The 14709-nt window shown below is 58.5% G+C and overlaps 1 protein-coding gene across 1 annotated transcript in view; it reads left to right on the plus strand.

Annotated features, from left to right (window-relative positions):
- The window catches only part of TMEM132E (transmembrane protein 132E), a 65079-nt gene extending 55949 nt beyond the window's left edge, over window positions 1-9130 (plus strand). Inside the window, exons 7-10 of the mRNA XM_038759300.1 lie at window positions 92-297; window positions 3077-3413; window positions 4890-5081; window positions 7338-9130. Of these exons, the coding sequence (XP_038615228.1) occupies window positions 92-297; window positions 3077-3413; window positions 4890-5081; window positions 7338-8303 (1701 nt within the window). The 3' untranslated portion in view covers window positions 8304-9130. The remainder of the gene's footprint in view (window positions 1-91; window positions 298-3076; window positions 3414-4889; window positions 5082-7337) is intronic.
- Window positions 9131-14709: the final 5579 nt, after the last annotated feature.

The raw sequence follows: 14709 nt of genomic DNA on the forward strand, positions 1-14709 counted from the left end.
AGTGCCCCCTCCCGGGGGTCTCCGCCTCAGTTCCCGGCCCCGGAGCCGCGGGGACGGTCACCCCCGGCCCTGACCCCTCGCTCTCGCCCAGGTGTCCAGCAGCTGCGACTACGTCTTCGTCAGCGGGAAGGAGTCCCGCGGCTCCATGAACGCGCGGGTCACCTTCCGCTACGACACGTGGACCGCCCCGCTGGAGATGACCGTGTGGGTGCCCAAGCTGCCCCTTCTCATCCAGCTCTCGGACGCCCACCTCAGCCAAGTGAGAGGCTGGCGGGTGCCCGTCCTGCCCGACAGGAGGTGGGTCCCGGCCCCCCTCGGCCCACCTTCCCCCCGGGGGTGACCAGCGCCTGCCCCGGCCCGGTCGCCAGGCCCCCCCAGAGGAGTCCTCCGCTCCATGGCCGACCGTCGGTGGGCGGGAAGGCCTGGAATCGGGGGGAATTCCCCTCCCGCTTCTGGGGGGACGGAAGCCGCTCGGCCAGAGGACCTGGAAAAGTGGGGCGACAGCCCGGGGACTCGGAGCGGGACGGCCAACAGCGCGGGGAGCCGGGAGAACGGGGTTCCGATCCCAGCTCGGCCGCCATCCTGCCCCTTGACCTCGGGGACGTCACGACCGCCCTGGGCCTCACTTTCCTCGGCTGCAGAATGGGATTAAATTCCTCTCCTCCTTTCCCCTTAGACCACCCTGGGCCTCGCTTTCCTTGGCTGCAGAATGGGGATTAAATTCCTCTCCTCCTTTTCCCTTAGACCGCCCTGGGCCTCGCTTTCCTCGGCTGCAGAATGGGGATTAAATTCCTCTCCTCCTTTACCCTTAGTCCACCCTGGGCCTCGCTTTCCTCGGCTGCAGAATGGGGATTAAATTCCTCTCCTCCTTTTCCCTTAGGCCACCCTGGGCCTCGCTTTCCTCAGCTGCAGAATGGGGATTAAATTCCTCTCCTCCTTTCCCCTTAGACCGCCCTGGGCCTCGCTTTCCTCGGCTGCAGAATGGGGATTAAATTCCTCTCCTCCTTTCCCCTTAGTCCACCCTGGGCCTCGCTTTCCTCGGCTGCAGAATGGGGATTAAATTCCTCTCCTCCTTTCCCCTTAGTCCACCCTGGGCCTCGCTTTCCTCGGCTGCAGAATGGGGATTAAATTCCTCTCCTCCTTTCCCCTTAGACCGCCCTGGGCCTCGCTTTCCTCGGCTGCAGAATGGGGATTAAATTCCTCTCCTCCTTTCCCCTTAGTCCACCCTGGGCCTCGCTTTCCTTGGCTGCAGAATGGGGATTAAATTCCTCTCCTCCTTTTCCCTTAGACCGCCCTGGGCCTCACTTTCCTCGGCTGCAGAATGGGGATTAAATTCCTCTCCTCCTTTCCCCTTAGTCCACCCTGGGCCTCGCTTTCCTCGGCTGCAGAATGGGGATTAAATTCCTCTCCTCCTTTTCCCTTAGGCCACCCTGGGCCTCGCTTTCCTCGGCTGCAGAATGGGGATTAAATTCCTCTCCTCCTTTCCCCTTAGACCGCCCTGGGCCTCGCTTTCCTCGGCTGCAGAATGGGGATTAAATTCCTCTCCTCCTTTCCCCTTAGACCGCCCTGGGCCTCGCTTTCCTCGGCTGCAGAATGGGGATTAAATTCCTCTCCTCCTTTCCCCTTAGTCCACCCCAGGCCTCGCTTTCCTCGGCTGCAGAATGGGGATTAAATTCCTCTCCTCCTTTCCCCTTAGTCCACCCCGGGCCTCGCTTTCCTCGGCTGCAGAATGGGGATTAAATTCCTCTCCTCCTTTCCCCTTAGTCCACCCTGGGCCTCGCTTTCCTCGGCTGCAGAATGGGGATTAAATTCCTCCTTTCCCCTTAGACTCCGAGCCTCCGTAGGGCGGGGACTACGTCGGACCTGATTGTGTTGCATCTGCGCCAGCGCTTAGTACAGTGCTTGGCACTTAGATCTAGACTGTGAGCCCGCCGTTGGGTAGGGACCGCCTCTGTATGTTGCCAACTTGGACTTCCCAAGTGCTTAGTACGGTGCTCTGCACACAGTAAGCGCTCAATAAATATGATTGAATGAACGAATGTCGACAAATACAATCGCTGATATTATTATTTAGCTCTGCCGTGGTTTCTCCTCCTTGCCCGTCCCCCCAAAGATGGTGTGAGGATTAAGATGAACCGGTTGGTGCCGGAGCACTTTGGGGACACGTATGTGTTCGTGTACTCTTCGGTTCCCTGGCCGTATACCCGTGGGCCTGGGTGGGAGAGAAAGGAGCCAAGCACCGAAGAAGCAGCGTGGCTCGGTGGAAAAGAGCCCGGGCTTTGGAGTCCGAGGTCATGGGTTCAAACCCCGGCTCCGCCAATTGTCAGCTGGGTGACTTTGGGCGAGTCGCTTAACTTCTCTGGGCCTCAGTTACCTCATGTGTAAATTGGGGATGAAGACTATGAGCCCCCCGTGGGACAACCCGATCACCTTGGAACCACCCCAGCGCTTAGAACGGTGCTTTGCACATAGTAAGCGCTTAACAAATGCCATAAAAAAAAAGCAGGCCCGGATGCCTTTACCGCTTGGTCCCGAAGACCCTAAACCTCTTCCTAATAACAGTAATGATGATAATTGTGGCATTTGTGAAGCGCTTACTGTGTGCCAAGCGCTGCGGTGGATACAAGCCAACCAGTTTGGACACGGCCCCTGTCCCACGTGGGGCTCGCAGTCTTAATCCCCATTTTCTGGATGAGGGAAGCGAGGCCCGGAGCAGTGAAGTGACTTGCCCAAGGTCACCCAGCAGACGAGTGGCAGAGCCGGGATTAGAACCCGTGACCTTCTGTCTCCCAGGCCTGGGCTCTACCCACTGTGCCATGCTGCTTCCCCACTAGGGACTCATTTGCCCGATGCGATGGGAGATTCGTAGATAAGGAAGCTCAGGCTCAGAGAGGTAGGGGGACTCCCCCGATGTCACACAGCCGATCAGCAGCTGAGGAAGCCCGGGCTCAGAGAGGTCGGGGACCGGCCCGGAGTCACACAGCCAGTCGGCCGTGGACCCCGGGCCCCTCCCCGGCTGGATTTGGGGTCGCCGCCCCTGCCCTGAGGTCCGGTCGACCCCCTGTGTACCCCCCAGATCGGTGCGGGAGAGCGAGGACGCGGCGGCGGAGGAGGATGAGGAAGAGGAAGGCGGTGGCGCGGAGCGTCGTCCGAACCGTGGCTGCACCCTGCAGTACCAGCACACCACGCTTCAAGTCTTCACCCAGTTTCACACCACGTCCCCCGACGGGCCCGAGGGAGCCGAGGGTCCCGGGGCGCCCGCGGGCCCGGCCGTCACCATGCTGGGCCCAGACTGGCTGGTGGAGGTCACCGACCTGGTGGGCGACTTCATGAAGGTGGACGACCCCCGGGTGGCGCAGATGGTGGACGGCAGCACGCTGGCCGGACGGGAGCCGGGGGTCACCCTCTTCAAGGTCAGGGGTCACCCTCCGGCCCAGGGCCCGGGCCCGGGCCCGGGCCCACCCCGGCCTCCGCTCTGCTCTCCAGGGGGTCCGGCCGGGGGCCGGGGGAGGGGATGGGGGGACGGACGGAAGGGGAGAAAAGGGGCGAGAGAAGGGGAAGGGGGGAGGGTGGAAAGGTGGGGGGGAAGGGAAGGGAGGAAGGGGAAGGAGGAAGGGGAGAGAATGGGAAGAGGGAGGGGGAAAGAAGGAGAAAAGGGGAGGGGAAGGGGGAAGAGGGAGGGCAGAGAAGGGGAAGGGGAAGAAGGAAGGGGAGGGAATGGAAAGGGGGGAAGAAGGGGAAAAAGGGGAGAGGAAGGGGGAAATGGGGGGGGAGAAGGGAAGGGGAAGAAGGAAGGGGAGAGAAGGGAAAAGGAAAGGGGAGAAGGGGGGAAGGGGAAGGAGGGGAAGGGAAGGGGAGAGGGGGAAGGGAAGAGAAGGAAAGGGGAGAAGGAGGGGGAGGGTAAAGGGGGAGGGGGAGAGAAGGGGGAAAAGGAAGGGGAAAAGAAGAAAGGAGGGGGAGGGAAAGGGGGGAAGGGGAAGAAGGAAGGGGAGAGAATGGGAAGAGGGAGGGAGAAAGAAGGGGGAAAAGAGAAGGGGGAAGGGGGAAGAAGGAGGGCGGGAGAAGGGGGGAAGGGGAGATAACAGGAAGCGGGAGGGGGAAAGAAGGGGAATAAGGGGAGGGGAAGGAGGAAAGGGGGAAGAGGGAGGGGGATAAGGGGAAGAGGAAGAAGAGGAGGGGAGAGAAGGGAAAAGCAGAGGGGAGAAGGAAGGGGCGAGAAGGGAAAGGGGAAGGGAGGGAAAGAAGGGGAAGGGAAGGGGAAAGAGGGAAGGGAAGAGAAGGAAAGGGGAGAAGGAGGGGAAGGGTAAAGGGGAGGGGGAGGGGAAGAGAAGGGGGAAAAGGAGGGGGAAAAGAAGAAAGGAGGGGGAGGGAAAGGGGGGAAAAGGAGGAAGTGGAGAGAAGGGAAAAGGGGCGGTGAAGAGGGAGGGGGAAAGGAGAAGGGAAGGGGAAAGAGGGAGGGGAAGAGAAGGAAAGGGGAGAAGGAGGGGAAGGGAAAAGGGGAGAGGGAGGGGAAGAGAAGGGGGAAAAGGAAGGGGAGAGAAGGGAAAAGGGGAGGGGAAGAGGGAGGAAGAAAAGGGGAAGGGAAAGAGGAAAAGGAAGAAGGAGGGGGGAAGGAGGAGGTGGAGAGAAGGGAAAAGGGAAGGGGGGAAGGGGAGGTGGAGAGAAGGGGGATAAGGGGGAGAAATGAAAAGGGAGGGGAAGAGGAGGAGGAAAAGGGAGGGAGAGAGAAGGGGGCCAAGGGGAGGAAGGAGGATGGAGGGGGAGAGAAGGGAGGGGAACAGAAGGGGAAGAGGAGGGTGGAAGGGGAGGAGTGGGAGAGAGGGGTTGGCGGGGAGAAGATGGTGGTGGTCGGGGAGAGGGGCAGTAATGGAGGCGCGGCCCCTGGGCAGGTGGTGTCCCCGCTGATGGAGGCGGTGCTGGGCCAGACGCCCGTGACCGTGTCGGACGAGAAGGTGAGCGTCACCGAGCTGAAGGCGCAGGTGGTGTCCAGCCTGTCCCTCTCGCTCCAGCCCAGCCCCCGCGGCAGCCACACCATCCTGGCCAGGACGGACGCCCAGCAGACCCTCAGCTTCGTCAAGCAGGTGAAGGAGCCCGGCGGGCCCCCCGCCCCTCTGCCCAATAATGACGTATGTGTGAAGCGCTTACTACGTGGCGGGCACTGTACCGCGCGCCAGAGTGGACGCGGGACACTCGGGCCGGACCCATTCTAGGCCCCACGGCGGGCCTCGCAGCCTGAATCCCCGTTTTCCAGATGAGGGAACCGAGGCCCAGAGAAGCCGGGTGACTGGCCCAAGGCCACACAGCCGACAAGTGGCGGAGCCGGGATTAGAAACCAGGCCCTCTGATTCCCAGGCCCAGGCTGGACGTACTAGATCACACCGCTTGAACGTGCTCCCGAACGCCGCCTCCTCTGGGCCGTCGGTGACCGAGTGGGGTGGGGGGCTGGGGGAGAGAGAGCGCTTAGCACAGTGCTCTGTATACAGTAAGCGCTCAGTAAATCCCATGGATCGGTCGGATGGTTTGGAGCGGGGCAGGAGGCGAAGGTCCCTCTCCGTCCCTCGAAAGGCCAGAACAAGGGGAAGCGTTCCAGAATTGCAGCAGGAGGGCTTGGGGTTAGACCTCCGCCAATCAGTCGTGTTTACCGAGCGCGTCCTGTGCGCAGAGCACTGAACTAAGTCCTTGGGAGAGTCCAATAGGACAAAGAAGGTAGACATATTCTCTGCCCACAGGGAGCTTACCGTCTAGAGGGGGAGGTGGGCTTTAATAGAAATAAATTATGGATATGGATTGAATGAATATGGATGTAAGGGCTGAGGGGGCGAGGGGCGGGGGAAAGGGAGCCGATTCAAGCGCAGGGGTGGAGCGGGAGAAGAGGAAATGAGGGTTTAGTTCCTACCCCAGGACAAAGTAGAGTGCCCAGCGCATAGTAAGCACTTAAGAAATAGCATTTTAAAAAAATCGGTCCGGGAGAACTGGGAATTCTCAGGTAGGGGCGTAAGGGCTGTGGGGCTGAGGGAAGGGGAAAAAAGGAAGCCATTCCAAGCCCAAGGGTGACGGAGAAGGGAGTGGGGGAAATGAGGACTTAGTCCCTACTGTAGGACGAAGTACAGTGCCTGGCACATAGTAAGCGCTTAAATACCATTTAAAAGGAAAAAAGTGGGTCCGGGAGAATTGGGGATTCTCAGGTAGGGATGTAAGTGCTTTGGGGCTGTGGGAGGGGAGAAAAAAGGGAGCCAATCCAAGTGCGGGGGTGACGGAGAAGGGAGCGGGAGAAGAGGAAATGAGGACTTAGTCCCTACTGCAGGACGAAGTACAGTGCCTGGCACATAGTAAGCGCTTAAATACCATTTAAAAGGGAAAAGGTGGGCCTGGGAGAATTGGGAATTCTTAGGTAGGAAGGTTATGGCTGTGGGGCTGAGGGAAGGGGGGAAAAAAGGGAGCCATTCCAAGCGCAAGGGTGACGGAGAAGGGAGCGGGAGAAGAGGAAATGAGGGTTTAGTCCCTACCCCAGGACGAAGTACAGTGCCTAGCATATAGTAGGAGCTTAAGAAATGCCATTTAAAAAAAAACGGGCCTCAGAGAATTGGGAATTCTCAAGTAGGGATGTGAGGGAGGGGGGAAACGGAGCCAATCCAAGCGCAAGGGTGATACAGACTGTGACCCTTCTAGACTGTGAGCCCACTGTTGGGTAGGGACCGTCTCTATATGTTGCCAACTTGGACTTCCCAAGCGCTTAGTACAGTACGTGCTCAATAAATGCGATTGAATGAATGAATGAACAGAAGGGAGCCAGAGAAGAGGAAATGAGGGTTTAGGACGAGGGAGAGTTCTTGGCACATAGTAAGCGCTTAAATACCATATAAAGGAAAAAAGTGGGCCCGGGAGAATTGGGAATTCTCAGGTAGGGATGTAAGGGCTTTGGGGCTGTGGGAGGGGGGAAAAAGGGGAACCAATCCAAGTGCAGGGATGACGGAGAAGGGAGCGGGAGAGAGGAAATGAGGGCTCAGTCCCTACCCCAGGACGAAGTGCAGTGCCTGGTGCATAGTAAGCGCTTAACAAATACCATTTTTTTAAAAAAAGTGGGCCTGGGAAAATTGGGAGTTCTCAGGTAGGGACGTACTGGCTGTGGGGCTGAGGGAAGGGGGGAACAAAGGGAGCCAATCCGAGCGCAAGGGTGAGGCAGAAGGGAGCGGGAGAGGAGGAAACGAGGGTTTAGATGGGGATGGGCCGAGGGAGAACTTTGCGAGGCTGAGGGAAGGGGAGGAGTCCGGCGCGGGGTCACGGGGGTCCCGGCCCGTGGGCCCCCCGTGACCCGGGCGCCGGTGGATCCCCCACAGGAGGCCCTCCTGAGCCTGTGGCTGTCGTTCAGCGACGGCAGCACGGCCCCGCTGTCCCTGTACAGCCCCAAGGACTACGCTCTGCTGGTCAGCAGCCTGGACGAGAGGGTGGCCACGGTGGCCCAGGCCCGGGCCTTCCCGCTGGTGGTGGCCCAGGCTGAGGGCGCGGGGGACCTGCTGCGGGCCGAGCTGACCATCGGCGAGAGCTGCCAGAAGACGCGGCGCAAGAGCGTGCTGGCCACCGCCCGGGCGGCCGTCCGCGTCCGCTTCGGGCCGGACGAGGACGAGGCCGAGGAGGAGAGCCCGGGCCCCGGGGCCGAGGCCTCCACGGTCCGGCCGGCGCCCGCCACCATGGCCCCGGCCCCGGAGGACGCGCCCACGGTGGCCCCGGGCTCGGCCCCCGCGGGCCGAGGCCTGACGGACCTGGAGATCGGCATGTACGCCTTGCTGGGCGTCTTCTGCCTGGCCATCTTGGTCTTCCTCATCAACTGCATCGTCTTCGTGCTCAAGTACCGCCACAAACGCGTCCCCGTCGAGGGCCAGACCGGCACGGACCACTCCCACCACTGGGTCTTCCTGGGCAACGGGCAGCCCCTGCGGGCCCGGGGCGACCTCTCCCCGCAGCCCGGCGGGCCCGGGGACCCGCTGGAGGCCTCGCCCGCCCGCCGCCACCCCGACGGCGCCGGTGGCGGCGGCTCCTCGCCCGCCAGTGTCCAGAGCCAGGCCCACGGGCGGGGGGACGGCTCCTCGGGGGGCTCGGCCCGGGAGCAGGCCGAAGACCCCGTCCACTCGCCCACGTCCAAGCGCAAGCGGGTCAAGTTCACCACCTTCGCCACCCTGCCCTCGGAGGAGCCCGCCTACAACTCGGTGCCCGTCGGGGACGAGGAGGACCCGGAGTGGGGGCCGCCGGGGGTCCCGCGGGAGGATGGGCACGGCTACGGGAGCCGCGTCCGAGACGTCGCTTAGACCCCCCCGCCGCTCGCTCCCTCGCTTGCCGCTTCGCCCGCCCCCCGACGGGACCCCCGCGGCCGGCAGGGCCGGGGAAGGAGGAGAGAGCGGCCCGCCGTCCCGTCCCCGTCTGAGAAGCCACGGGCGGGCTGGGGAGGCCGGGACCCCGGCACGTGCCCGCTGGCCCCGCCGCACGATGACTTTTCTCGGACCTCCGTTCGGGGTTGCCGGCGTGGGGAGACTGGCCGATGGCATCCATGCGCCGTGACCCCTGGCACCCCGGCGGTCAGCCCCCCGGCCCTCGTCCCTCCCCTTCGCCCGCTGCTCCCGTTGCCACCATCGGGCCCGGATGCCACGCGGAGAGCGGGATTAGGGGGCGGAACGGGCCGGCTCCCCTCGGCGGGGGTACGGTGTGAAGTTGCCGGTGGGGAAGGGTCCCCTCTCCCCCTCTCGGAGGCTCCGTCGGAGAGCCGACGGCCACGCACGGATCCGCTCGCTCGGGGCGGAGGAGAGGGGCGAGGAAGGCCCGACTCCCGCGCTGGGCACCCGGTCCCGTCCCCCCCTGTCCGTGCCGGCCTCCCGCTCAGCCCAGAGCTTCCCCCGCGCCCCCGGCCTCGTGCCCGCTTCCTCTCCGGCCCGACGCCGGCGGCTCCGCCGAGGCCCGGGGCCCCCCGCGGCCCCCTCCCCGGTGCAGGCCTCTCGGCGGGCACGGGGGACCCAGAAAGAGTCCGATCAGAGGGGGCCGCGGACGGTGGAACCGGGGGGACCCCGGGGAGAGGCCCGGGCCGGGACTGTCTCCGCCGCTGTGTCCGCTTCTTCTGAAATAAAGGAAGGGGAGAGGCCAAAACGAGCAAGCCTGGAGGAACAGGCCTGGCGTCCGCGTGGAGTCCGGTCGGTTTGGGGGAAGTAGGCCCGAAGGAGACGGGCCGGGGCGGGCCTCTCGCCCCACGGGTCGCGGGGAACGGGGGCTTCTCTCCGGGCGGCGGGTTATGGGGGGGCTCTCTCCGGATAGACCGGGGGACCTCCGAACTGTTTGGAGGGTGAGGGGGCCTGCCTTTAGACAGGTTGGGGTCTCTTCGGAGAGGTCGGGGCCTCTCTCCGGACACTTTGGGGGCCTCTCTCTGGACGGGTTATGGGGGGGCTCTCTCCGAACAGGTCCAGGGGCCCCTGAACAGGTTGGGGGGCTCTTTGGAGAGGTCGGGGCCTCTCTCCGGACACTTTGGGGGCCTCTCTCTGGACGGGTTATGGGGGGGCTCTCTCCGAACAGGTCCAGGGGCCCCTGAACAGGTTGGGGGTCTCTTCGGAGAGGTCGGGGCCTCTCTCCGGACCCTTTGGGGGCCTCTCTCTGGACGGGTTATGGGGGGGCTCTCTCCGAACAGGTCCAGGGGCCCCTGAACAGTTTGGGGGGCTCTCAGGGCAGGTGGGGGGCTCGGGGAAGAGAGGTCGGGGGGCGTCCCTGGATAGGTGGAGGAGCCTCTGGACAGGTCGGGGGGCTCTCCCTGGACAGGTGGGGGCCACTTCGGACAGGTCGCTTAAGAGACGGACCGGGCGGGGCCTCTCGCCGGACATTTTGGGGCCCCTCCTTCCAGACGGGTCACGTTTCCCCACCGGCCGGAATCCTGCCCTATCCCGAGGAGATGCCCGGGAGAAGGCGAAGGGCAGAGGCCGAGGCTGGGAAGCAGGAGGCCCCATTCCACCTCCAACCTCCCCATCCAACCTGATTAGCTCGTATCTACCCCACTGCTCGGTACAGCGCCCGCCACGTAGTAAGCGCTTAACCAGTCCCGGCTCCGCCACTTACCCGCTGCGTGGCCCTGGGCAAGTCACTTCACTTCTCTGGGCCTCAGTTCCCTCATCCGGAAAATGGGGTTTGAGACTGTGAGCCCCATGTGCGACGGGGACTGTGTCCAACCTGATTAGCTTGTATCTCCCCCAGTGCTTAGAACAGTGCTTGGCACATAGCAAGCGCTTACCAAGTACCATTATTATTATTCATCATCATCATCAATCGTATTTATTGAGCGCTTACTGTGTGCAGAGCACTGTACTAAGCGCTTGGGAAGTACAAGTTGGCAACATAGACAGTCCCTACCCAACAGTGGGCTCACAGTCTAAAAGGGGGGGCTCTTTTTATTATTAAAAAGAGGGGGGGCTCTTTGTTATTGCTAAGTCACTTAATTTCTCTGTGCCTCAGTTACCTCATCTGTAAAATGGGGATTAAGACTGGGAGCCCCAAGCGGGACAGGGGCTGTGTCCAACCCAACTTGCTTGGATTCACCCCGGCAGTTAGGACGGTGCCGTGGCACATGATAAGCACTTAACAAACACCGCAGTTCATTCAATCGTATTTATTGAGCACTTACTGTGTGCAGAGCACCGTACTGAGCGCTTAGTTATTATTACAGTTATGATTTTTATTTAACGCCATAAAAAAGGGAGAGGGAGTCGGGATGAGGCTCCAGGGATGAACCCCCTGGCATCGCCTGCCGGAGAAGCCGGAACGTCCAGGAGGGATGAGCCCATTTGGGCCTGGAGGTAAGGAGACGGGCGTGATGATGGTGACGGTTTCCATGGCGATGGTGATGGTGACAGCACCGGGAATAACGGTGACAGTTGGTGGGAAGGACAGTGACAACCCCATCACCTCCATCCTCACCCTCCCTTCCTCCCCTTCGAGCCCCAATTTGGTCCAAGGCCGGGGGAACAACCTTCCTGCGGTCAGTGGCCTGAGAATCTGCTCTGAACCTCACGTCAATCTATGTACTGAGCGCCTCTTCTGTTGGAGCCCTGCAGTAAGATAAGGGGGAGCGTACAGGTGGGTTAGTATTCATTCATTCATTCAATCGTATTCATATTATACATGAATACATATTATATTATATATATATATATTATATTATATGAATACATATTATATTATATATTGTATATTATACATGAATACAAACGTATTCATTCATTCAATCGTATTTATTGAGCACTTACTGTGTGCAGAACACAGCTTGGGAAGTCCAAGTCGGCGACAAATAGAGACAGTCCCTGCCCAACAGCGGGCTCACAGTCTAGAAGGGGGAGACAGAAAACAAAACAAAACATATTAATAAAATAAATATAATAAATATGTACAAATAAAATAGAGTAATAAATATGTACAAACATAGCGGACACCCCGCTGCCATCCAGGAGTTTATAGTCTAACAGGTGGACACTAAATTCAAGAGCCCGGGCTTGGGAGTCAGAGGTCATGGGTTCTAATCCCGGCTCCACCGCGTGTCTGGTGTGTGACCTTGGGCAAGTCACTTCACTTCTCTGAGCCTCAGTTATCTGTAAAATGGGGATGAAGACTGTGAGCCCCATGTGGGACAACCAGTGCGACCTGGGGCAAGTCACTTCACTTCTCTGAGCCTCAGTTATCTGTAAAATGGGGATGAAGACTGTGAGCCCCATGTGGGACAACCAGTGCGACCTGGGGCAAGTCACTTCACTTCTCTGAGCCTCAGTTATCTGTAAAATGGGGATGAAGACTGTGAGCCCCATGTTGGACAACCTGTGTGACCTTGGGTAAGTCACTTCACTTCTCTGAGCCTCAGTTATCTGTAAAATGGGGATGAAGCCTGTGAGCCCCACGTGGGACAACCTGATCACCTTGTATCCCCCCCTGCAGCGCTTAGAACAGTGCTTTGCACAAAGTAAGTGCTTAACAAATACCATCATTATTGTATCCCCCCAGCACTTAGAACAGTGCTTTGCTAATAATAATACTAATTATTATTACTAATTAGTAATAATACTAATAATAAGTAATAATAATATAATAATAATGGCATTTGTTAAGCGCTTACTATGTGCAAAGCACTGTTCTAAGCGCTGGTAAGTGCTTAACAAATACTATCATTATTGTATCCCTCCCCCCCAGCGCTTAGAACAGTTCTTGGCACATAGTAAGTGCTTTAACAGATGCCATTATTATTATTATTATTATTATTATTATTAATTACAAGTAGCAAGAGAGCGCAGTGCTAAGCGCTAGGGAGGGAACAGTACAAGCGAGTTGGAAGACACATTCCCTGCTCTAATGACAATGATCTTTTAGATTATTTTAGACTGTGAGCCCACTGTTGGGTAGGGACCGTCTCTATATGTTGCCAATTTGTACTTCCCAAGCGCTTAGTACAGTGCTCTGCACATAGTAAGCGCTCAATAAATATGATTGATTGATTGATTGAATAATGTTGGTATTTGTTAAGCGCTTACTATGTGCAAAGCACTGTTCTAAGCGCTGGGGCAGATACAAGGCGATCAGGTTGTCCCACGAGGGGCTCCCAGTCTTCATCCCCATTTTCCAGATGAGGGAACTGAGGCCCAGAGAAGTGAAGTGACTTGCCCCAAGTCACCCAGCTGACGAGTGGCGGAGCCGGGATTTGAACCCACGGCCTCTGACTCCAAAGCCCGGGCTCTTTCCACCGAGCCACGCCGCTTCTAGCGATCAATCTATTTATTTACTTATTTTACTTGTACATATTCTATTTTTCTTATTTTGTTAATATGTTTTGTTTTGTTGCCTGTCCCCCCATTCTAGACTGTGAGCCTGCTGTTGGGTAGGGACCGTCTCTAGATGTTGCCAACTTGGACTTCCCAAGCGCTTAGTACAGTGCTCTGCACACAGTAAGCGCTCAATAAATACGATTGAGTCAATCAATCATATTTATGGAGCGCTTACTGTGTGCAGAGCACTGGATTAAGCGCTTGAATCATCATTATCATCATCATCAATCGTATTTATTGAGCGCTTACTGTGTGCAGAGCACTGTACTAAGCGCTTGGGAAGTACAAGTTTGCAACATATAGAGACAGTCCCTACCCAACAGTGGGCTCACAGTCCAAAAGGGGGAGAATCAATCAATCCATCGATCCATTGGATTTCCTGATGTTTCCCAAGCGCGTAGTCCAGTGCTCTGCACACAATAGGCGCTCAATAAATACGATTGAATCAATCAATCGTATTTATTGAGCGCCTACTGTGTGCAGAGCACTGGACTAAGCGCTTGAATCAATCAATCTATCGATCCATTGGATTTCCTGATGTTTCCCATGCGCGTAGTCCGGTGCTCTGCACACAGTAAGCGCTCAATAAATACGATTGATGATGATGATAATGATGATTTAAGAGCTCAGCGGGGCTCAGTGGAAAGAGCCCGGGCTTTGGAGTCAGAGGTCATGGGTTCAAATCCCGGCTCCGCCAACTGTCAGCTGCGTGACTTTGGGCAAGTCACTTACCTTCTCTGTGCCTCAGTTACCTCATCTGGAAAATGGGGATGAAGACTGTGAGCCCCCCCGTGGGCCAACCTGATCATCTTGTAACCTCCCCAGCGCTTAGAACAGTACTTTTTGCACATAGTGAGTGCTTAATAAATGCCATCATTATTATTATTGTTATTCTCTGTGCCTCAGTTCCCTCATCTGTAAAATGGGTTAAAACTGTGAGCCCCCCGTGGGACAACCTGATCACCTTGTATCCCCCCAGCGCTTAGAACAGTGCTTGGCACGTAGTAAGCGCTTAACAAACGCCATCATTACTATTAATATTATTCTCTGTGCCTCAGTTCCCTCATCTGTAAAATGGGGATGAAGACTGTGAGCCCCCCGTGGGACAACCTGATCACCTGGTAACCTCTCCAGCGCTTAGAACAGTGCTTGGCACGTAGTAAGCGCTTAACAAATGCCATCATTGCTATTAATATTGTTCTCTGTGCCTCAGTTCCCTCATCTGTAAAATGGGGATGAAGACTGTGAGCCCCCCGTGGGACAACCTGATCACCTTGTAACCTCTCCAGCGCTTAGAGCAGTGCTTGGCAAGTAGTAAGCGCTTAACACATGCCATTAGTAGTAGTAGTAGTAGTAGTAGTAGTAGTAGTAGTAGTAGTAGTAGTAGTAGTAGTAGTAGTTGTAGTATTAAGCGGCGGCGGTGGGATTCGAACCCACGGCCCGTGACTCCCCAGGCCTGGCTCTTTCCACTAGAGCCCAGCTGCTGCTAGCGGGGCCGCCGGGAGGTGGCGCTCCTCCTCTGCCGGGAGGTGGCGCTCTGCCGCGTGCGGGCTGCAGCGCGCTGATTGGCCCCCGCCCGGCCGCGCGCGGCGCTCCTCGACGCCTGATTGGCTGTCAGCGGCGGGAGGGGCGGGGCTCCGTCCGGCGCATGCGCCGTCCTCGTGCAGGGGCAACCACGTGCGGCCTTCCGGCGGGCTGCAAGGAGGAGGCGGCGGCCACGACGACGGCGGCTCAGCTGTTTCTATTCAGGTTGGGACCTCCCTCTTTGGGGACGCGGGGGACGCTGTAGGGGACGCCTACTGGGTGGGGGGGCGACGACACTGTAATGGGTGCCTACTTGAGGTGGGGCGGGGTGCTGTAATAGGCGTCTACTGGGGGT

This window comes from Tachyglossus aculeatus, chromosome 17 (assembly GCF_015852505.1).
Source record: "Tachyglossus aculeatus isolate mTacAcu1 chromosome 17, mTacAcu1.pri, whole genome shotgun sequence".
Lineage (NCBI taxonomy): Eukaryota > Metazoa > Chordata > Mammalia > Monotremata > Tachyglossidae > Tachyglossus > Tachyglossus aculeatus.